Raw genomic sequence first — 22,721 nt, 5'->3', positions numbered from 1 at the left:
TTAGTCATATATTAACGAGGAACACTAATACGATATGATGAAATAAAAACTGCAATACTTCTTAAATTCTAAAACATAAACTCTTAACTCTAAATTCTAAATTTTAAAATCTTAAATTCTAAAACACTAAACAATAAATTCTAAATTTCAAATATAAAATTCTAAATTTAAATTATTAATATAAAATATAATAAATACTAAACTAAAATTTATTTAATTAACAATAAACTCAATACTCCTTACTTAATAAAAAATATTTAAAAATGAGTCCATTTTAACTATATCTTTAATTATAGTGTTTTTTTTTTAATTTGTGATTTACTCATAATTTGATTTGATATACATTAATCTGTTTGTGTCTGAAAAATAATTGTGAAATGGTGTATCTTTATTGAAAATTGAATTTTTGAATAAAAAAAAAAGGAGGAGGAGAGAGAAGAAAGGGTGTGCATGGACAGCATGTATGTTAGAGAAAGAGGAGTGCATGGACAGCATGTTAGACAAAGAAAAGGGGAAGGAAGGAGAGAGAGTGAAAGGGGCAGTTTGGATTGAGAATTAGTGTGAAAGGCACTTGACTTAGAAAGGAAAACAATAATAAATGTGAGAGTGAGAAAGTGGAATTGAAGGCTAAGGGCTGATGAGCCTCATCATCACCCTCATGATCGTTACGTCGCTTTTCATTCCCTACTCCCAAAGATCTCCCAGAATTCCACGCCCCCCCCTCCCCCCTCTCTCTCTTCTCTCATTTCTTTCTTTTACATATGTCCCAACAAAATTCTTTTTTAAATATTTACAAACCATCTTTTAAAAAAGTAAAACATAAAATTTTTAAAATTATTTTTTGACATATTTTTTTGCAATAATATTAGAAAATAGCCTTTTTAAATAAATTTACTAATAAAAAATAATATTTTTGAACAATTTTTATTTCATTTTTCAACCTTTTATTAAAAATATTTTTATTTTTTTAATATTTGAAAGATAATTTTGTTTAGTGCCAAAAAATCTTTCATAGACATGTTTTGTAATTTATCTTTGATTATTCTCTCTCTCCACACGAGCAAAGGCATATACAGATTACAACGTAAAGAAAATATGGTACACTCATTCTCTTTGTATCTTTTTTCTTTTTGTTTGGTATATGCACGATAAGAAATATATATGCAAACAAAAATAGAGATAAAATAATTGCTAAATATATATGACTCTATTATGTAGTAGCTAGTAAATGCATAATTTGAACTTACTCTAGCATAGTACACAAATGGATACTAACGTGAATTTGATCGATGAAGTTGTTATAAGTACATTATTATTATTCTCTTTTAAAAGTGGTACTAGATTCGAGTTTTAAGAAAGAAAAACTTCGTCATTTGAAGTTTTTTATTTTTGTTTTACATGATTTCATTTGGTTGGTATAGTTAATTTCTAATAATAAACCCTAAATGTTATATTATTAATTCAATCGAGACCTAAAATAGTACACAATTGGACACGTAATTTTACATAATTGTATGAGAATCATCTAATGTGAAAACTTAGGAAATAATTTTTTTATACACGAAGGAGGAATGCGCACTTTATTAAATAAAAAAATTGAAATATTTTAACTTACATTATATGGAGTATTACAAAATTGTCATAAGCAAATTTAAAAAAGGATAGTTAGTTAGTGTTGGCTTAAATATAAGACAAATGTAAGAAGAAAATATTCGTCACCTAATATTTTTTATATTAAAAAAAAGCAGAAATTTATTGAAAAAGAAACATATTAACTAATTAGTGGGCGTTTATTTCATAGAATTTTAATTTTATTGATCGGAAATTGTCCATGAAAATAAATTAATCTCATGTTTGTTTAAACTCTTAAAATCTAATCATTAGGAATAATTTCTTGCTTAAAATATAAAATTTTATTTTCATTCAAAAAGATGAATATTTAATATTCTCGTGTCAAATGAATAAAAAGATTATTAAAATAAACAATTATTATTATATCCCTCATCAAATATTATATTTTTTCATGGAGATATATATAATAAAAACAATTATATTTTTAGGAATCTATTGTATTTCTTGTCATGGGAATATGTATGATAAAAATATGTACAGTAGATTAAGATATAAAATTATATATTATTATATCCTTCAATTATGATAAAAATTAAGAATCTATTTTCTATATTTTAACTTATTCTTGATAATATTAAAAATATAATCCTCAACTATTTGTAGTACTAAATAAATAAATTTTAAAATAATACTCAAATATAATATTTTCAAACATAATAACCGTAAAAATATAATTCCTTAAAATAATTTTTTAATTTTAGAACACACACCCTGACACCCAGTTATATAGACCAAATAAAAAAGTTAATTCCTCAGTTTTTTCCAAGTTAAATTTTTGTTGACCTTAACGTAATCATAAAAATTAGAGATTCCAAAATCCACTAATAACCATTTAGTACTACTAATGAAAATGTGTATGTAGGTAACACAAAAATAAGCATAGAAAAATACATTATTCAGTATTCACACACACACAAACCCACACAAAGCTTTCTCTCTCTAAAACAAGACAGGCTAGTCAACCTCACGTCCTCGTCACTTTGTCCCATGTTGAACCAACACCTCATCTCTTTCTCTCTCTTCCCACATGCTTTCAATAGTGAGTGATCAATCCCCATCTCTGAATGTCTGAGGCACAACACACACACACACAAAATACTTCAAAGTTTCAGCTCAAACAACTTCATTTTCAAGAATGGTTTCTTTGCTATACCCCTATAATACCATGTATGAACTTTGTCCACTTTTCATTTGAAGTATAGCTAGGACTTACCACAATTTTTTCATGGTCCCTCTTCCCCCCTTTGCATGCTAATACCACCTACCTATTCTCACTCACCTCTCACAACACTTCTCACTCACTTTTTCTTTTCTCTCTCTCTCCTCTTTTTTATTTTTATTTTTATAACTTCAACGCCATTCTAGTATACTACTGCTACATACTCTATCAGATCAACATTTCAATTCCCATTACCAAGTGACAAGGTATAAGATAGAGACACACACAAGTGAGAGAAAAAAAAAAAAACACTATTTAAAGCACTTAAAGCACTCCTACTTTATATGCATAATAATAATAACTTACCCTTTTGTTACATAAATATTCCCCTTTCATTAGTACTAATTCCCATTTATATATTATAACCTATAGTAGCTCCATTCATTCTCCTACTTATAAGCATTTTTTCTATCCATCATCATATATATATTTGCATAACAACTACACAAAAGAATAATAGTGACAAAAAAACCCTAGGTTCTTTCTTTCTTTCTTTCTTTCTTTCTTCATTGGCCTAATAGCTACTATTATACACAAAAAATGTGGATGGTGGGTTACAATGAAGGTGGAGGTGGCGATCATCATCACCATCAGTTAAACATGGTTGTTGATCACCATCCTCATCATCACCATCATCATCCATTCGGAGCTTCTGGAAGGAAGCTAAGGCCTCTCATGCCAAGACCAATGACTTCTCCTAACAACTCAACAACAACGACAACAACAACAACCAATAACAACAACAACAACAACAACCCATGCTTAAGCCTTGTTCATAATCAGGGCAACGATTTCTTCTCTCAATATCACAACCATTTATGTAAGAAACTAAAAGTGTTGTTATGTTATATGCAAGAAATGAGACTGGTAATAACGGTATGCTTTGCTTTTTGTAGCGACAGTGGGAGAGCAGAACAAGAGGGAAAATGGTAACAACAACAATAATGGTTCGGCACCGGTTGTGGTGAGTTCCCGGTGGAATCCAACGCCGGAGCAGCTGAGAGCGCTTGAGGAGCTGTACAGAAGAGGGACTCGAACGCCGTCGGCGGAGCAAATCCAACACATAACAGCGCAGCTGAGAAGGTTTGGCAAGATTGAGGGCAAGAATGTCTTTTACTGGTTTCAGAATCATAAGGCTAGGGAGAGGCAAAAGCGTCGCCGCCAGATGGAATCATCTGATAACACTAACAATAATCATAATCATCCACTTCAAAACAACAATCACCACCGTGATTTTGATTCTTCTTCTGAAAAGAAAGAACTGGGTATGTAGTACTAGTAATTGTTTTATTTCTTTTTTAATTCTTCAATTGTAATAAGCTTTTTCTTTCTTTGTTTCAAAAACAAGTTTTTGAGTTGGTGGTTTTCTTTGTTAGGAATCTGGAATCATATGTTTCTTGAGAGAAATGAAAAGTTGTATTCTTTTTCTGTGCAGCAGCAAGTAGGACAATGGTTGAAGTTGAACAGACCAAAAACTGGGCATCCTCTACAAACTGCACTACTCTTGCAGAGGTCTTAACATTTTCCTTCTCTTTCTCTCTCTCTCTCTTTTGTCTTTGTCCTTTATTCATCATCAACTAATACTACTAAACCCTTTTGTTCTTTTCAACTTGGGATTCATAACTTAATTGACCAAAAAGTTTTCAATGTTATTAGTATCCCATTAAGCAGTGATTATTAATTATTTGCATATGATTACTAGCTAGAGAGAGAGAGAGAGAGAAAAAAAGAAAAGCAAAATAGTGGTAGTAAGAAAGAAAGATCATAGATATTAGCTATAGGGAAAGGACCCAACAAAAGCTTTGTTTGTTGGGAAATGAAAAGGGCCTAAAAGCTGCATTCCTTCCTTTCTGTCGGGTCTGCTCTATGTTTATGAAACTTAGTTAATTGGTCTTTTGGGGCTTGTGCATGCATATTCATATTCATCTCTTTTACCTACCTTCACTCCTCACTCCATTTTCTTTTCTTTTTCAAAATTCTCTTGGGACACCCCCTACAATATTCTTTAGTACTACTACATGTTTTACAACATTATATTCCCACCCCCTTCTTTAATTTCACTTCTCTAGTTACACCAATACACACGCCTATAACAAACTTTTATAATTCCTTACTTTATCCTATACTCACAGATCAATTTTTTTATCAATTTAAAATATATATCAGTAGTTGTTAGATTTCTTTGTTAGTTATATATATTTAATAGCACTAGTCTTCATTTATTCTCTTACCTTGTTAGTTAGTGGTAGAATTCAAGATTGAATTCATTACATCTAATAAATAAAGCCATAAATAAACAATAAATGGCATCGTGTGTTGTACAATATACGTGTTTTTAAACTAATTTAAAATTTTTTAATTACTATTTATTTTATTGTGTATATAAATATCATATACATAAAATAATAAATATTAAATTAAATAAGAAAACTTGTACTATTACTTTGATATCATCATTTCATATTAGGAGTGGCTAGTTGAAATGTTCCCTCCCCCTACCAAAGATTTTTTTTTTCTTTTAAACATATTATTATTATAGTGTCTAAACTCTAAAGATATATAATTATGAATGCGTTGATTTATTTAATGATGGAATGAAAATTACACACAAAACAGGAATCTGTTTCAATGGAAAGAGAGGGAGGAGCAGGAAAAGCAGGAGTGGCAGAGTGTAGAGCAGATGGATGGGTCCAATTCGAAGAAGGGGAATTACAACAAAGAAGGAACTTTATGGAAAGGAATGCCACGTGGCACATGATGATGCATCATCACTCCCCATGTGCTGCTGCTGCACCACCTGCACCTGCACCACCTGTCACACACCTCATAAATGCCCTTACTCCTCCTCCTCCTCCTCCTTCTTCCTCTCTTCCTCTTCTTCTTCCTCTTCAACCATCAAAGCTCATTAATAATAATAATAATCTCAGCTTCTTTATTTCATCAGAAAACAATTACAACAACACCACTCTTCTCCACTTAACCACCACTCGTAGCAATGAAGATGATGATGATTTTGTTGATAATAGTATTATTAACATTCATCATCATCATCAGAATGAGAATCAAACCCTTCAACTTTTCCCTCTAAGGAGCGGTGACGATCTTCATCATCACATTAACGGCAAAGGGACAGAGATATCAGCATCAAATGATGCCATCACCCCGAACCACCATCACTTCTTTGAGTTCCTTCCTTTGAAGAACAACTAACTAACTATTTCAGGATATTATATTATATTTATTTGCTGTGTTTCCTGTTTAGTTTCTTTCTCTTTATTATTATTGTTAGTAGTAGTAGTAGTAGTGGTGATGTTAATGTTACAAAAAATTAGTGTTGTAATAGGACACTGAGTATGAAGGAAAATTTTAAATGTGTTACCTTAAAATGCATTTGGACTATGTTGGTTGAATCAAATTAAAATGACTAGCTACCTATTTTTATTTATTTTCACATACTTTGACATTTAAAGTAACTTGAAAAACATAGCTGCATGTGGAATCTGAATAATTGAAGCTAATAAGGTGAGTTTCATTAAGAGTGTGTGTATAATAATAAGGGAATTTGATATGAAGGTATATATGATATGAGACATATATATTGTATCTGAAATTAGAACATGGACGTGACAGAATTGCATGATGATGTTGAAGTAACTATTAGTTTGGGTTGGGGAATTTTTTTTTGTTCTTTTGTTACATACATGGAAACTATATATTTATTCAATACATACAGGTGGTGGTGATGTTTGTATAGTGTAGTTTTTAATTGACAATGAAGAAATCACATCAATGCTAGAAAAAGGGACAGAAACTATAGGTGCATTTAAAGTAAAGTTCATGAATTCAATTGAAAGATGCTTTCAATCTCGTTTGAAATGTCAAACCAAGGCTATATATATGTCTATATATATACCTAGCTTTCAAATGTCAATTAGTTCTAAAACAATTATTTGCATAACGTCACCTATATATGTTGTGTTGTGTAGTTCAAATAAACAATTATTGTTTCGTAAATAAAATTATTGTTGTTCTTGCTTTACAACAAGTTTGACCAAAAATAGATAAATAAATGATAAAATATAAAGTAAAGAAAAGAAAAAGAATCAATTTCAAAAGGTATCTATCTTGGGTTTTTGGTTGTTATGTATGGCATTTGAAAAGTAGAGAAAGTGAAAGTAAACGCAAAACGTTTTCGACCCGAGTACGACGATGACGAAGGATTCAAATTTCAGAGTCTTACATACACACATTATTAATAACAATAAGTCAATGAAAGCAAGTTTTGTCTATAATAATTTGGCACACATGTGAGTATTATTTCTGCACATAAGACAATAAGATCTCATAAACAAATGAAAATGTACCACTAAGAGAGACACAAAATTATTTAATAATCATCATAAGACAAAAAAATATATATTTAATTATGAAATGCGAGTATGCACCAAAAGTAGATTTGCGTAAACATTTCTCGGTTTTCCAGATTTCTACTGTTTAGATAATACTCCTATATTCGCACAGAAAAATATGCATAATCGATAAATCCCCATACTTCTACATACGGTTGTGCATACCTCATATACCATTTGCAATGTGACATTTTATTTCCTCTAGATAATGAAAATAGAAAAAAAGACTTGGTTTGTATATTTGTTTTGTTGTTGTTTTTTATTTTTAAAATTTTATGAAAAAAATAAAATAAGAGATGAAAATAGAAAATATTTTTTTTATATAATATGCAAATTGATAATATATTTATATATATGAATTAATTTTAATATATTGTCAATATTAGTTTTACATGTACATCAAAATACATAACATTATATTAACAAAAATAACTATTTTTTATATTAACTACATGAATAATTATTTATTAAAATAGATATGATTACAATAATGTAAAATATTTTATACTATTAGTGTATATATATATATATTCCATATTAATAATTTATGGTCTCTAATAAAGTCCTACCTATTTCAAGCTTGAACTGGTGGCACACTGTGCCTTCAGATTGATATATATTAGCCTATGATTATGAGCTTGCCGGATAAAAAAGAAAAAGAATATCTACCCAAGTACCCAACAAAAAAAATTGGTGGTTTTTAAATTGTTAACTCGATGGATAGGGTTTCCAAGTGTTTCGATTGTGTGGTGCATATTGTATATGCCTATATGGTAAAATAAAACTAGTACCAATTCTTATGAATATATAAAAATAAGATGTATCGATCTGAGCAGAAAAGTGCTGAAAATTCCATGAGCAAGTTGTATGGACAAGCTGTTATTCAGTTTGCCTAGGGTTTATAATAATATTCCATGCATATACACATGATATGATTATGTTATGATCCCCATTATATATCATATGTTCATTCAAATACCCTAAAGGCTAAGACTAAGACGTGTCACATAAGAGCCGTCACGGATCACCAGACATCAGGGGCAAAATAACCCTCCAAAATATTCCCGCTACTGCCATTGAATAATTGAAATCTAACCTCTTATATTGTAGGGGACCATATAATAATTTTACTACTGCTAATAATAATAATGTATGTCCATGCATTATTATTAGAGAAAATAAAAAGAATTTAATTTTGATGCACTATCAATATAAAATAGTTTTATACATGTATTTAATTACATAATGTCGTATGAATAAAAATAATTATTTTTTATATTGATTGCATAAATGATCGATCATCGAAAGGAATATATGTGATAGCACAACGGTATAAAATGTTTTATATTACCAGTATATCAAAATTAAACTCAAGTAAAAAAATGTACATTATTTTTTAAAATATAAGACATCTAAATTTTATCTCACACTTTAAAAAATTAGAGACATTTTTATATTTTTAATTAACTAGAGATTTATTTATTTTTAAATTAAAAAGTCATAGATTTACTTATAAATTTTTTATTATTAATTTTTTATTTTAATTTGAGTGTACTACACAGTACGCAGATTTGCCTAGCTAGTTAGTTCCAAAGGTTTACCTAGCTAATTAAGTGATAGGGGGGAAATCAAATGTGAAGATTCTTTCCTAAGAATAATTAATATAATTGATTCTAATGTTTAATTGTCTGAAACATTGGAAGATACGTGCCCAAGCAAAATATACATAATTTTCTAAGGTTCTTTTCCAAAGTAGAGAATGTGGCTAAAGAAGAATATCCGTTTGGTTCTGAACTCCAAATCCAAGACAAAGTAAATTGTTATTGTTAGTGATGAAGACAAGAATTAATATATATAGTATTAATTAATGAGGCTTTCATCAAATCCATATATCAGAAGGACCAATTAATGTGATCAGAAAAAGGGGTTCATTGATCTACACACAAATTTGCAGAAGATAGAAGATGCCTTTTCCCTATATATTATTAACCCCTTTTTATATACGTTTCTCAGCATTGGGTCATTTAATCTCTGACCACAGTGCTTGCTCAGATTTAGCATAATATGGTTCAAATATCTTTATCATTTTGGACCCCTTAAAAATGAATCAAATAAAAAATAGTCTAACATTTTGACAAGAGAAATCAAATGTTGGATTCTAATCTCAACTCTCTCAAACACCAAAAGATTGATGAATAAATGACTCAGTTTAAATCAACTAGAATATAACTCACTGTTGGGGCTGTATCTACTAATTGAATTAAGTGATTTCTGAAAAAAGCAAGATTATTTTGACGAAAAATTTTCATGAAATATCCTATGCAAACAGATTTATTTGTAAAAAACGAAAGTTCATTTTGTATTTTAAAATTTAGTCTAAATAATAAATTTATCTATCAAAATTTAAAAAAAAAAAAATTCATGTTACATTACATGTATTTACTCTTATTAATTTAAATTTTTGATATAAATGATTTCATGACAAATATATTTGTTTTTTAGTAAAGCTTTTGAAGATATTAAATGAGTTTTTAGTTTTTCAAAAATAATATTTTTTTATGATCTTTTGTGAATATTTTTGTTGATATAAAATATCTTTTATAAATTCTTTTGTCATTTCTTTCTTTAATTTGTTGCTCTAATAGCCTTATCTATTCTGATTTATGAAATTATCTTTTCCAAGAATTGAAATTACTCTTTAAGTAAATATGTATTATGTAAGATGAGTGTTAGAGAATCAACAAATTTTGTGATTTGTAATTATTAATTAATTATTATTAATATTTTTAATAATGTGAAATTATATTAAATGATATAGAGAATTATTTTTTTTTTTGTTTATTAAGTGCTAATCAAATTTTAATAAAAATGTTGTCCTTTAGACTTTTTCAATATGTAAAAATAGACGATTAATTTTTATATCTAATATATATGGTCTTTTCTTTTTAAGAGACACATACAAGAGCAAACAAGGATGAAGCAAAATTGTTCCCATTACAAAAATATTTGTGATTTCGAAAAATAAAAGAAACAAAAAGAGTGATTGATTATTTATTTTTAGCTTAGCTAGGTTATAAAATGCACTCTTTATATAGTATAATTGTTTCTTCTTTACTCTGTCTGTGTCTATATATATAAACATATGATAATAGAAAAAAGAAAAAAAAAAAAGAAGAAAAATTCATGGCTAAATCATATATATATTGTAAATTGTGACTATTTATAATTATATCTAGTTGTATTATAATTTTTATTAATATAACTAAGATATATAAAGAATGTATGAAGATTTGTACAATATTTAAATTGATCACGGGTGGGGTTTTGTACATAGAGCAAAGGGTTGATTACTCTTTAGTCTGTGTAGCAAACATAACAATTTGGCACTGCATCATCATCTGCAAACATAACATAGGTACTGTATCTGTAATAATCTGTGTTTTCTGAAACAAAGAGAAGAAATACCCAATGCTACTACTGATCCCTTTTAAAGAAAGGTAACTGAAACAAACTTATTGGGAAAATCGTAATTAACTAGGACACTAGTTTGGAGGAGCTAAAACATTTTCACTTTTTTCCCTACCTATTAATACTCACATTCAGCTTACTATGACACATCATTGTTTTTCTCTTTTTCTTTAAAATAAATATTATTTTTTATTTCTAACCCATTTTTGGTGACTGGTTTCATGTGTGCTTCTGGGTGCATGACCCTATTTAATTGCGGAAATAATCTATTATATTATCACATCAACTCTACCAAATACTTTCATGAATTTTTTCGCATTTAATATACTAATGAAAGCACACATGATCCAACATTTCACTTATCATTAATGAACTTGAATAAATATATTAGTCAAAGATTCCATATACTTAATTATTATTACGAATTTAGTTATTATGTGTCTTAAGGTACATTAGGCATATAATAAGTTTATCGTTAATAAAAAATTTTAAAGATTTTTATTTAATAAATATAAAATAAATATATTATTAAAAACTTAAATTTTTTATATTTTGAATAAAAAAATATTTAATTTATAAATTTAATATGTATCTTTAAAATACAAGACGCGTAGTAGGCTGTAAATTGTTCTTGACTGGGTCTTAATTCGCCAGGGGGAAATTGTCCATTTGTCCATGCCACGATTCGTATCTCGTGCATGTTTTTCCACCTCAACTCAAATCTAGCAACAACAGCAAATTTTCCAAGCTGAAAGAAAAGAAGAAAAAATTCTAAGAAAGGGTCACATACATGTAAAAGGGAAAACATGGGTTGATGCGAATGCAAGTGTGTTAAAGAACTATCCATGTCCATACAGTTATAACTCAATGTTCGACACGATGATATTTACATATGGACTAGGCATGTCGATCTCCAATCATAACTCTTACTCTCTGAAAAATCTAGAAGCAAGGATAAGAATAATTTCCAATGCACTGTGGACCCCCTACTTGTCACAAAATAATGCCCTTCTAAAAGGCAATATTATGTGACACTTGACACAGATTAAGTAGTTATTAATACTGAAATGCTCCAATAATGTAGCTTTTTCTACTGGATTGTCTACTCTCCACATATAATTGAGCTCGACCCAATCAAGCAGCAATCATCCGTAACAACCGTCTAGCTATTTGATATGATATGATATGATATGATATGTGATATATTTAAAAAAAAAAATTAGGTGAAAAAATTTAATAAAGTGAAAAAGTGATGGTATAATTATTATTGAATTTATAATTTTTGTGATGTGAGTCTTATTATCTTAATTTAAAGATAATTAATTTTTATTCTACTAATATTCTCATTTTAAAAGAATTTAATCCGTAATTTTATAAAAATTATAGAGTATTTTTGTTTTTTTCTTTGTTTTCGTTTTTGTAAGAAAGAAATTGTAGAATGTTAACAAGGAAGTCGGTTTTTTAATGAGTCTAGTGTTTAGGGCTTTTCAGCAAGTGTCTGTCTATAAAGTAGTTGGGTGGATTGGGCTCTGTTTGGTTTCTTTTTCGGGACCTCAGATTGTGTTATGATGCCTCATAATAAGAAGAACAAATTTTAAAAGGCCAGACCAAAAAACAAACAAAAGCTTAAGAAGGCTACAATGAGTCCTGTAAAAAGAAAAGCTACAATGAGAAAACTTTAAATGACTATCCAGGCCCAAAAAAAAGAATATCATTTTTTTGTTGTGAAAATATTATGGTTCAAACTTTAGTAAAAAGTCTTGTTCAAAACACAAAAATATCAAGTAAAAACTAAAAATTAGTATTAACTTAATTACTTTTTTGTTTAGTAACCAAGTTGGATTGGTACAGTAATTATAGTTCACTTTGTGTATGTAACAACACATTAGTCAGTAACAAACTCTTGATTAGCTCACTTTTTTATTTACTTCTCTATTTTATATTTATCAGTAACAAACCCTTTTTTGGAGGGGTTGGAATGGTGCATAACTGCATACAATGCTACGAATAACTGTAAGTAAACTTTACATTTGCAATAACACATACAATACTAAAGTCATCACTTTGATAAAATTTTACCAAGCCATACATCATTCCTTTCTTCTTAAAATTGCATGCACAATTATTAAAAATAAAATAATAAATTGAAGGGAAGCCTTGAATATCCATTCAATATATTTTCAATCAAATATTTTAGGGACAGGTTCTAACATATAATAAGACAATAAAGAATACTCCACGCTATCCATGCCTGTATGGACATAAGCAAACTCTTAATGATCTTTCGTTATCTTATTCAAGATAGTAAGTTATAGTAGTTGGTTTGATTAAATACACTATATGTTTGTTTGTTTTAAAAAATGGGTAATTAAATAGAACTACCCAAATAAAAAGAGTAAGGCCAAATTACACACAATTGCTACATTTTAGAAAAGTTAAATCTAATTCTCTTATTTCTAGAAATGTACATTGACTTATTCTTTTATATAATATTATATTCAATATATTTGTATTTTTAAAATATTAATAAATATTCATATAAAAATAACACTAACTACAAAGGCGTAAAATATTTAAAGAAAGATCAAGATAAATAAGTATAAAAAGTCAGAGAGTACAACAATAATTAAAATCTTATCTCATTACGTGAGATCGGCTATAAAAGTGCACAGTAAATCTTAGAAAAATATAAGTGTAGTTTGATCAGAGTAAATAATGTTGGTTGGTCAAATATTTAATTATAAGAATCAGCAGCATGCCACATTATTTAATTAACTTTGATATTTTATCTAAGTTGTGAGAAATAGCAAGTAATAACCAAGTGTTCAAAGTTGCAACCATAATTACCTGTCATACAATTTTTTTTTTGGCCAAACCCATCTCAATAATAAAGACATCTAACCACAAACTCATGATTACCTGAAACACTACTAAGTGTTAATTTCCAAAGTGGAAGTAACTTGAAATCATTATCCTTCAACATACATGTTACCCATGGATAGCTATGATATAAACCAATCACGGAATGCCACATAAGCATGATAGCCCACTTTCCAATTTGGCATGGGACATGTAGAACAGACGAACAGCTTCACAGGGAGTTGTTTGCAAATATACAAATATTAAGGTGTAGTACCTAATAATAATGTCTTTGTCAATAGCTTAATTCGTTTCACATGTAGATACTCAATACCCTCCAAAATCAACTACTCTAGAATTTGATAGTGCTTCCACTTTAGTTTTTCAAATCCATTACCCACACATTTTTATATATATGATCATGACTTTTATGCACTCCTCTTACATATCATAGTTTTCTTCCTCTTTCCCTCTATAGTTCAATTCATAACCAAAAATTTTTGTATCCCCCCCCCCCCTTCTCTCTTTCTCTTGGATACAAGTTTCTTCACGTCTTCATTAAACTCCTTTTGAGCATAGATAATCAAAAAGAGACATAGACATCATGTTATTTTAACTTAACAAGAGGTCTTGAGTTCGAGTCTGAGATCATACGAAAGAGAAAGAGTCTCTATACCAGAGTAACTATATTTTCGTCGAACAGGATCGTTTTGATTCTAGAGTATGTGAAATTCAAAAGGAAGCTAAGGTTGGGATAGAGAGAAAGTTGTGATCATAAATATATATGGCTGATACATTTGATGAACAGTGTGATTATCTATTCAAAGCAGTTCTAGTTGGGGACTCTGGAGTTGGGAAATCAAACTTGTTATCAAGATTTGCAAAAGATGAATTCCTTTTAGATTCCAAACCCACCATAGGTGTGGAATTTGCTTACAGGAACATAAGGGTCAAAGACAAACTCATCAAAGCACAGATTTGGGACACTGCTGGCCAAGAAAGGTAATCATTTCTTTTCTATCATCTATATCCATTTCCCAATAAATAATAATAATAATAATAATAATAATAATTATTATTATTATTATTATTATTATTATTATTATTATTATTTGTTTTTCTTTTCAATTTGCCATCACTTAATTATAAGTGTTATTTATTTATTTATTTAATTTGCCATTTTGTCTTCACATAGGTGAACCAAAATTCATAAGTTTCATAGAAGCAAACCCTTTTGTTTTCTTTTTGCCGTTCTTTTAGATGTTAGTGTTTTCTTTTCTTATTTAGTTTCTTCCTTCTTTGTCTCAATCCTATTAAAGCTTTTTCTTATATCCGTGATGAAAAAGTTAATGCTTTTTCCAATTGGCATTTTCAATTTCAAAGTGTCTCCACTCAAAAACTTGGTTAGCTTATCATAGAAGTATTTAATAATGAATTCGGCTAATTTGACTTAATTATTATTAGACTTCCAACCCTTTTCAGTTTCATCTCTTATCTCATTCTCCACTAGCAACTTGTTCCACTTTTCAACATTTTTTTTAGCCGGCAATTTTTGTTAGCTAGCTATGTTGCCCTGTTTGCTTTTGTTTAGTGTCTATAAGGGAGGAGTTGGGGAAAGAAAACAATAATAAAGAAAGAATTGAAAAAAAAAAAAAGAGAAAAAGAATTAATTTGTATACAGTATTTTGCAACTCATATATCACAGGCTGAACTTGATCATATCTCGGATAGGATAATACAAATAATAGTCCAAGAATTTAAATTTTTATGCACCGCCACAAAATTTTATATAAATATTTAATAAATTGCTTATTATTTTAAAAGTCTCATAAATACAAGTATCTAATTCAAAACTTTTTTAATATTAGTGTATAATAATTACACTATCTTCACAAGTACAAAGTAAGCGCTGCAAGCTAACTGAGTAAAGGTTTGGTTTTGTGATGAAAATAATGTATATATAACTATAATCCTTTTCAAATGGGACCCGGAAAATACTGGAATAAATATTGAACTATGGATTACTAGCTTGGATAATTGGATTTGGTTTTGTATATGTGATTTCTGGTTTAATTAAGATTTAAGAGATAAATTCTTAAAAATGTGTTAACTTCCATCTTAAGGCAGGGGATTTTGTTGGAATAAGACCTAAGCTTCTCTCCTTTATTCTGCATGCTTCATGCAATATTATTAATTATGTACAAAGAAAAAGGGTTTCATACTTAAAAAGGAACTTTTTGAAAAAAAAAATCATAATAAAACAAATTAAAAGTCTCTTTCCATCTCCATACCTCTGTTGATATATTTTCTTTTCCATCATATCCGTTTTGAGTAAAAACTAAAAAGCAATTATGAATTCTCACCAAGACGGCAAGACCTAATTGAATAGATAAATAGAAATGCTTTTTTCTCCTAATAAATCATTCTAAAATATTTTAATTATCAAATAAAATATTAATTACTTGTAAAAATTTTAAAACATTGATTATATTTACTTGTTAATTTTGTTTAATATTTAAGAAGGTGTTTAAAAAGATTATATCATTAGTCTAGTTAATATAATGGTCAATTCTATGGTGTCTATGAGTTGGTGTCTAAATTTTGCCTAACTAATTTTTTATAATAAATTTTGATTTTTTAAAAATTATTTATTTTTATATATTTCATAGTGCCTGTGAGTTGGTGCCTAAATTTTACCTAACTTACTTTTTGTAGTAAGTTTTGATTTCTTAAAAATTATTTACTTTTATATTTTTTAAATTAAATATTAATTTTTAACTTTTTTTTAATAAGTAGGCACAATCTTTTAGACATTATAGCATTTACTTAATATAATACTTAAAAGGAACTGGGATGTGGGATCTCACTGGCAGCATAGTTGAAAAATAAATTTATCAGTGTACTATATGTCCCATTTATTGACCTTAAATTTGAAAGAAATGATATAAATTAAGTGAAAGTTGTAGAACTCACTATCAAGTGTAGACTGTCCAACAAATCACTAATTATTTATTTTATTTATTTATTTAGTTAAAGTTTAATGCATACATAAATAAACAACATAACTACAGGGTAAGCCGGGTCCAAGATATGGGTTGGCCATTTCAGTCTTTAGCCTAAGCTTAAGAAAATGAAGGTTAGAACTTATAAATGATTGTGACAAAGAAATTAGGCAAACAAATTCATGTGAGGTGGTGAAGGTCTCGGATTTGGTCACCAACCCCACAATCACGCACACTCTTAACTCTAGCTGTTTATGATCATGTGATATCCATCTACACCAAAATTCTTCATTTAAATCACAAAATCTTGTTAGGTGCAATAGATTTAACACGAGCAATATTATATTCCTTGTTTGAGCAATGTTTTTTATTCAATATTATATAGGATTGGCTTAAAACAATTCACATAATCATGTATCATGTCTTCAAAAAAGAATAGTATGTTGTTTGTGTTTCTTTTTGGCCCAAAGATGAAAGTGGAATCGGTATATATCAAACCTCTAATCCAACATTAACAATCCCCCAGCACAAGATTTAACAGAAAAAGGAAAAAAAAAAGTGTGAATGAGTTATAATTCATTGCCTCGGTGGAATTATTTTAGTTATGCTAACGATGTATATGAAACATTTAATATTATAATGTTCTTTCAAGTTTTTTTGAAACATTGCTTAATTTGGATTTTAAGAGTGGATTAACATAATAATTCAACCAAATGGTTATGTATTTCACTCTAACAAAGCATACATAAAATTTTGTGGCAGATTTAGAGCTATCACAAGTTCATACTACAGAGGAGCCTTGGGAGCAATACTAGTCTATGACATAACCAGAAAATCGACTTTCGGAAACGTGAAGAAATGGTTGCATGAGCTAAGAGAGTTTGGAGGTGAAGAAATGGTGGTCGTTCTGGTCGGAAACAAATCTGATTTGGTTCAGTCAAGGGAAGTTGAGAAGGAAGAAGCGAAAGGGCTTGCGGAAACAGAAAGGTTATGCTTCATGGAAACATCTGCTATGCAGAACCTGAATGTTGAGCAAGCATTCTTGCAAATGATAACTAAGATCCATGACATCACAAGCCAGAAAATGTTGGAGGCCAAGAAAGAGAATGGCACAACATTGAGGATTTCAGGTAGGAAGGAAATTCATGTAACTGATGAAGTCACTGCTACTAAACAAGCTAGTTGTTGTTCAAGATGAAAACATACACATCATTGAAGGTGCAAATACTTTCTGTATAGGAATTGTTTTGTATGCTCATTTTACTATCTCACACTCCATCTAATAGTATGAGTGTATGTTAGCTCAATGTAGGTGACAATAATGAAAACAGATAACACATCTCATTTGTATAACTGAGTTCTTGTTTCTTCCTACTTCCCCACTTCTTCCTTTCCTGTCTTTTTTGTTTTTTTTTTTTCCTTTGTCTTTTAGATCACTTGATAGTAGAATGTAAATGATGATTTTAATGTTGATTGTGTGTGTACTAGTGTTGGAATTAATGTCTCGAGTAAAGTAATATCCATGGAGTAGAAGAGGGAAACATTAGAAGATTTTATCATCATAATCTTCAGGTTTTCAAACAATTATTATGAACAAATTAACAAACATGGGCTGATTAATAACAGTTCCAACATGCTTTTGTACAGAGACACTACAATCTGTGTGTGGAATTGTAGACATGATTTTACCTCCTTTATTGAAATAAGGTGAACAATCAATGTGTCAACAAAATGTGGCATACTCATGACTTCCAAAGCTTCCTAGTACAAATCAAAAGTTATATTCATGACTTCACACAACTACCATCAATAATTTCTTTTGTAACAAAAATTTGATCATTTAACTAATAAATATCAACATACTCATCCCCCTTGTATAAAAAAAATTAAAACATTTTATCTTTGCTCACAAGAATATCACCCTATTTTTCATTCCTGCAGTGTTATTATGGCCGGGGATAGCCTTAACTTTTTGAGAAGACCTCACTTGAATAGTTTAAGGTAGCTTGAAAATGATTTTTGATAGTTAGGATGGAGAAATGGAAGACAATACTTCAAGTAAAGATGATCCCATATCAGATCGAGGTTAAATGCGTCAATAGACTCAGCTATGTGACGGTGATGACTTTGCTATCTTTGCTTTTTTCTTGGTCTGAGCCTCTTAAAGGCCATAAAAGTAACTGCTGCAGAAAGAGAATACCTGCTCCAAACAAAAATAAATAAAATCAGATTCATAAAGCAAAATTTGATTTTTAAAAATACAAATAACACTATATTTTGATTAATGCTATGGTTAGTTGATTTTAATAACATATTATTACTATATTGATTTATTCTAGAATAATTACACTATTATATGACCAATGATTTAGCCTTTTTAACTAAAATACAGGCAGTCAGTATCGTGAATGGCCTATGGATGCCTGCAACCATAGTTATCAAAGTCGAGAGTTCATCAACAGTTGTGGAGCTTAGGTAAACTTGAATTGTAAAAGCCAACACGTAAACTCAATTTTATGACCTAAAGAATTATCAACTAAAGTACAAAAGCATAGGTAACAAGAACCATAACACAAGCACAGTTGTTCGATAAGCAAGGAGAGAAAAATTTACACACCATGTCAATGTGTAGTTCAGGTGGTCTTGAGGCATTACTGAACTTCGAATTAAGGTATTGACATCCTTGGGAATAGGGTAAGGATTACTTGGATTCACATTTTCATTAGCATCTTCAATATAGATAGTATTTTCAGGAAGACCACAAGCACGCGCAATGGCAGGAACATCGACATAGAACCACTGGGAAGATTCAGGATCATTTGCCGGGACAAATATGCTTGGTTTTTCACTTCCACGAACTATGCCAACTACTTCTTTCAGTGTAACAGAAGGGGTGTGATCCTGTAAGTTACGCAAAATCAAAGTAAGTTTGAATCTTCAATCTTCTTCATCAAAAAATGACCAAGGGCAAGAAAAAAACCTCCGCAACGATGGGCTTTTTAGACCAAAACCTCCTCCGAGATGTAGTTCCATCATCCTGTGAAGGAGAAGGAACTGCATTCGGGAACTTTTCATCTAGTGTAGCCTCTACAAATTTGTCTTTCCAACTACGAGGAACCCATCCTCTGTTAACAAGAATGGGAAAAGTGACACTACAAGAAGACAAGTTTAAAAAGTTATAAAAAAAAATAATAATTAAAAAAAAAAGACTAATGAGCAATGACTAACCCAATAAACATGTGACTGATGCATGCATAGCAACATATGTAGCAATCTGTAGCTAATGATTCAGATACAATTCTAGTTGGTATAAACATGTTATCTTAAAAACTTGAGGACTTAAATCTTATGAAATATGAAGCCTAAAAAATTATGGCCAGATTGTGCCCATGAATATATTGAAGCTTTTCCCATGAATGGATTATTTATTTTTGTTATGAGTCTTAATTATTAACAATTCATTCCAATAGTTTATTAAGGTTTTCCTTTTTCTCTGTCTCAGATCTCTTTCTTTTAGCTACCGGCCCAAACAAAAGAGATTATGAGCAACAATTACAATTATCAGTTTATATCAATTGGTATCTGTATTAGTTAGCCCTAACAATAATCACAATTTACAAAGCATTGTGAGATATTGAAAGTTTATGACTTGAAAATTGTTTTAGTAGCTCAAGCCAATAATAATTTAAGAAAAGCACTATTCATACACCCAACACTCTTGACACCCGTATAAAAATACGGTTTTTACTAATTAAATGTGTATTTAAATTATTTTTTAATTAACAAAACAAAGAGAACCCCTGTTTGGTTGCTAAGAAAATAATGGTGTCAAAATGGCGTTTATTATAGGGTGTACACGTAGCGGGATTGATAATTTAATACTGATATTTTACCTGTCTGGATGATTCTCAACTGGCATAAGAGGTGTTATAACATAGTAGCCATTTTCAGTAACTCCTGAAATGCTTCTTGAGCGGGGTCCTACAAAGATTGATTTTTTATCATCAAAAACTCCTTTGCATACCACCTTCCTAAATTCCAGAGTGTCCAATTCCTGAGTTGAAGGATAACTGCGGAATTGTAAAGGTTCCATTTCCAGCCTCTTCTCTCTATATTCCAACAATTTAATCTGTAATATTGAAACAGGGAAGTAACAGTCAATGTGCTAATCCGCATGGCTAGTACCAAGACATGCAGTAATGTAAGTTCATCTAAAATTGACTGGATTACCAAAATTCGAGCAGAATATTTATAACAAACTATTAGGTTGAAAGAACATGAATGAGATCCCTATCAACTACCTTATCAAACTTCCATGATCCAATATATGTAACTTACTAGTGAAGTATATGGTTTTGAATTTAATACAATCATTACATCCAATACAATCTCTATTCTATCAGTCAATCATGGAGATGAAAATATAGACGGCATAATCCAAAACATATATTTATCATTAGGAAGGGTTTTGCCTATAGAGTAAGGGGTATACCGGCACAAGTATTATAACTGTAAAGTGAAAATAAGAGCAAAATGCCAACATATATTGATTGTAACAAACCTAATTAAGTTACCTAGTGAAATCGCCAGAATCAATTTGAAATTCACAAACTACAATTAATTACCAGTTCTTAGATTAGTCAGTAGATACTTCCTAGATTGGTCCATATGGCTTGATTAGTAGCAGAGCACATCACATTTCATGTCAGGTTAGTACTTTACTTGAGCCTCATCACAAACACATTCATATTTTGCTGAATCACTTGCCAGGACCTTGTTGACAAAGCGATTCGAGAATAAAATCAACATAATGTTATTTCCACATACTTTCACTTATACAACTCGCACAATATCAATCAACACCATTTGTTCCATGGCTTCCTTCCCTCTTCTTACAACTGGATGCTTATGTGAGACTATACGAACAAAAGTTATGAGAAACTGGCCTGGTTAGTTTCAAAAATACATCTTCCATTTACTTTTTCTTTTTCCTTTTTTTATTTGGTGGTGGGATGAAATGATGAAGGAAAATGAAACCATAAAGTCAATGTGTTACATTTATTTGAATTCAATCTTAATAAACCATCCATAAAAAAAATGCACTATTGTGATACCAGTAAACAATCTCAAAAATAAAACTGTATGCTTAAATGAAATTGAGGAACTCTTTTAGCTCACCAAAATTAATCTCTTTTTACCACAATAAAAAATGAGAATATATATATGCACCCTAACATTTTCCTAATCATGATGAAGTTAATGCTACTAGTAGAAGAAAAGCACACCTTATCTTGTCTCCTAAAAATCTGCCAAGTCCCAAGGCCAAAAGTGATTGCTCCAGGTAGAAACAGCAACCATCTAGATCCTTTTCCTTTCAAAAAATAAAAATAAAATAAAATAGTAAGTTTAATAAAAGAAGAAGGTTGCATGTTTGTGAACACAAATTCAGCATTGCGAAAAACAAGATCGACCGAACAGATAAAGAATCAATAGAAGGCGCATGAATACGTACATACCGTTTGATCCCGAAGAGGAAGAGAGTGTTTGGTCGGAATCAGATGATGTAGCGGAAGCGGCGGCGGAAGTAAACGGCTTAGATATGAGGAAGTAAGCGTAGCTCCCTCTGCTACTAGTGGCGGCAGCGGTGCTACGACGGAGGTGTGCTAGCGTTCTGGCGGTGGAAGCCATTGCTGTTACAATGTTTGATGTGAGAGCGGAAGATGAAGATTTGAAGGGTTTATGGAGTTGGAATATGGTGTTTGCGAGAGCACTGACCGCTTTGGTGGACCTTACAGAAACTCCTTTTTTTTTTCTTCCACTTTGGTGGGCCTTTCGGATTTTATACGGGCCTTCTACTTTTTTTTTGTTTTTTGTTGTTTTCCTACATAACTCCCCTCACTCGGGTGGAAGCACTCATCAACCCAGCGCACTCCGAACTACCCAGTTACCAACAAACAGCAGTTTTTCGAGTTAATACTCATTTTGACCATGAAATTATCGAGCGGCCTCAATATGGACCCCAAAATTTATAGTTACCCAATTAAAATCTTGAAATATTGAATCGTGACCCACGTTTGTCCTTGTAGCTATCTCCATTAAAGTAACGCTGATGTGGCACGTTAAATTGACACG

General features: G+C 30.1%; 3 protein-coding genes across 5 annotated transcripts; 2 read left to right on the top strand and 1 right to left on the bottom strand.

Moving 5' to 3' along the window:
- Positions 1-3,260: 3,260 nt before the first annotated feature.
- LOC112750962 (WUSCHEL-related homeobox 1-like) lies at positions 3,261-6,241 on the top strand. Of its 3 annotated transcripts, none has more exons than XM_025799904.3 (4): positions 3,261-3,671; positions 3,754-4,116; positions 4,287-4,363; positions 5,468-6,241. In XM_025799904.3, exons 1-4 carry the CDS (start codon positions 3,392-3,394, stop codon positions 6,059-6,061), a joined length of 1,314 nt encoding a protein of 437 aa, XP_025655689.1. In that variant the 5' UTR covers positions 3,261-3,391; the 3' UTR covers positions 6,062-6,241. The 3 variants fall into 3 exon arrangements, with proteins under 3 accessions (XP_025655689.1, XP_025655687.1, XP_025655686.1); XM_025799902.3 differs by having other exon boundaries at positions 3,748-4,116; positions 4,290-4,363; XM_025799901.3 differs by having other exon boundaries at positions 3,748-4,116.
- Positions 6,242-13,894: 7,653 nt separating this feature from the next.
- LOC112750961 (ras-related protein RABA6a) lies at positions 13,895-17,963 on the top strand. Its single transcript, XM_025799900.3, has 2 exons — positions 13,895-14,589; positions 17,352-17,963. The coding sequence occupies exons 1-2, from the start codon at positions 14,372-14,374 to the stop codon at positions 17,785-17,787; spliced, it is 654 nt and encodes a 217-aa protein (XP_025655685.1). The 5' UTR covers positions 13,895-14,371; the 3' UTR covers positions 17,788-17,963.
- Positions 17,964-18,251: 288 nt separating this feature from the next.
- Positions 18,252-22,358, bottom strand: LOC112750960 (surfeit locus protein 1). Its single transcript, XM_025799899.3, has 6 exons — positions 22,106-22,358; positions 21,875-21,960; positions 20,483-20,718; positions 19,570-19,741; positions 19,207-19,490; positions 18,252-18,789 (listed from the first exon to the last, which is right to left on the bottom strand). Exons 1-6 carry the CDS (start codon positions 22,275-22,277, stop codon positions 18,720-18,722), a joined length of 1,020 nt encoding a protein of 339 aa, XP_025655684.1. The 5' UTR covers positions 22,278-22,358; the 3' UTR covers positions 18,252-18,719.
- Positions 22,359-22,721: the final 363 nt, after the last annotated feature.

Source organism: Arachis hypogaea, chromosome 15, assembly GCF_003086295.3.
Source record: "Arachis hypogaea cultivar Tifrunner chromosome 15, arahy.Tifrunner.gnm2.J5K5, whole genome shotgun sequence".
In the NCBI taxonomy this organism is placed as follows: Eukaryota; Viridiplantae; Streptophyta; class Magnoliopsida; order Fabales; family Fabaceae; genus Arachis; species Arachis hypogaea.
This window is presented reverse-complemented; position numbering and strand designations above follow the sequence as displayed.

Bases quoted from the DNA above. Each gene is read 5' to 3' on its own strand.
- LOC112750962 (XM_025799901.3), top strand. From the start codon at position 3,392: ATGTGGATGGTGGGTTACAATGAAGGTGGAGGTGGCGATCATCATCAC. The intron at 3,672-3,747 runs GTAAGAAACTAA...TGCTTTTTGTAG, and splicing joins TCAATATCACAACCATTTAT to CGACAGTGGGAGAGCAGAAC. The intron at 4,364-5,467 runs GTCTTAACATTT...CACACAAAACAG, and splicing joins ACTGCACTACTCTTGCAGAG to GAATCTGTTTCAATGGAAAG.
- LOC112750961 (XM_025799900.3), top strand. From the start codon at position 14,372: ATGGCTGATACATTTGATGAACAGTGTGATTATCTATTCAAAGCAGTT. The intron at 14,590-17,351 runs GTAATCATTTCT...ATTTTGTGGCAG, and splicing joins GACACTGCTGGCCAAGAAAG to ATTTAGAGCTATCACAAGTT.
- LOC112750960 (XM_025799899.3), bottom strand. From the start codon at position 22,277: ATGGCTTCCACCGCCAGAACGCTAGCACACCTCCGTCGTAGCACCGCT. The intron at 19,742-20,482 runs GTAAAATATCAG...GTCTTCTTGTAG, and splicing joins GTTGAGAATCATCCAGACAG to TGTCACTTTTCCCATTCTTG. The intron at 19,491-19,569 runs GTTTTTTTCTTG...CGTAACTTACAG, and splicing joins AAAAGCCCATCGTTGCGGAG to GATCACACCCCTTCTGTTAC.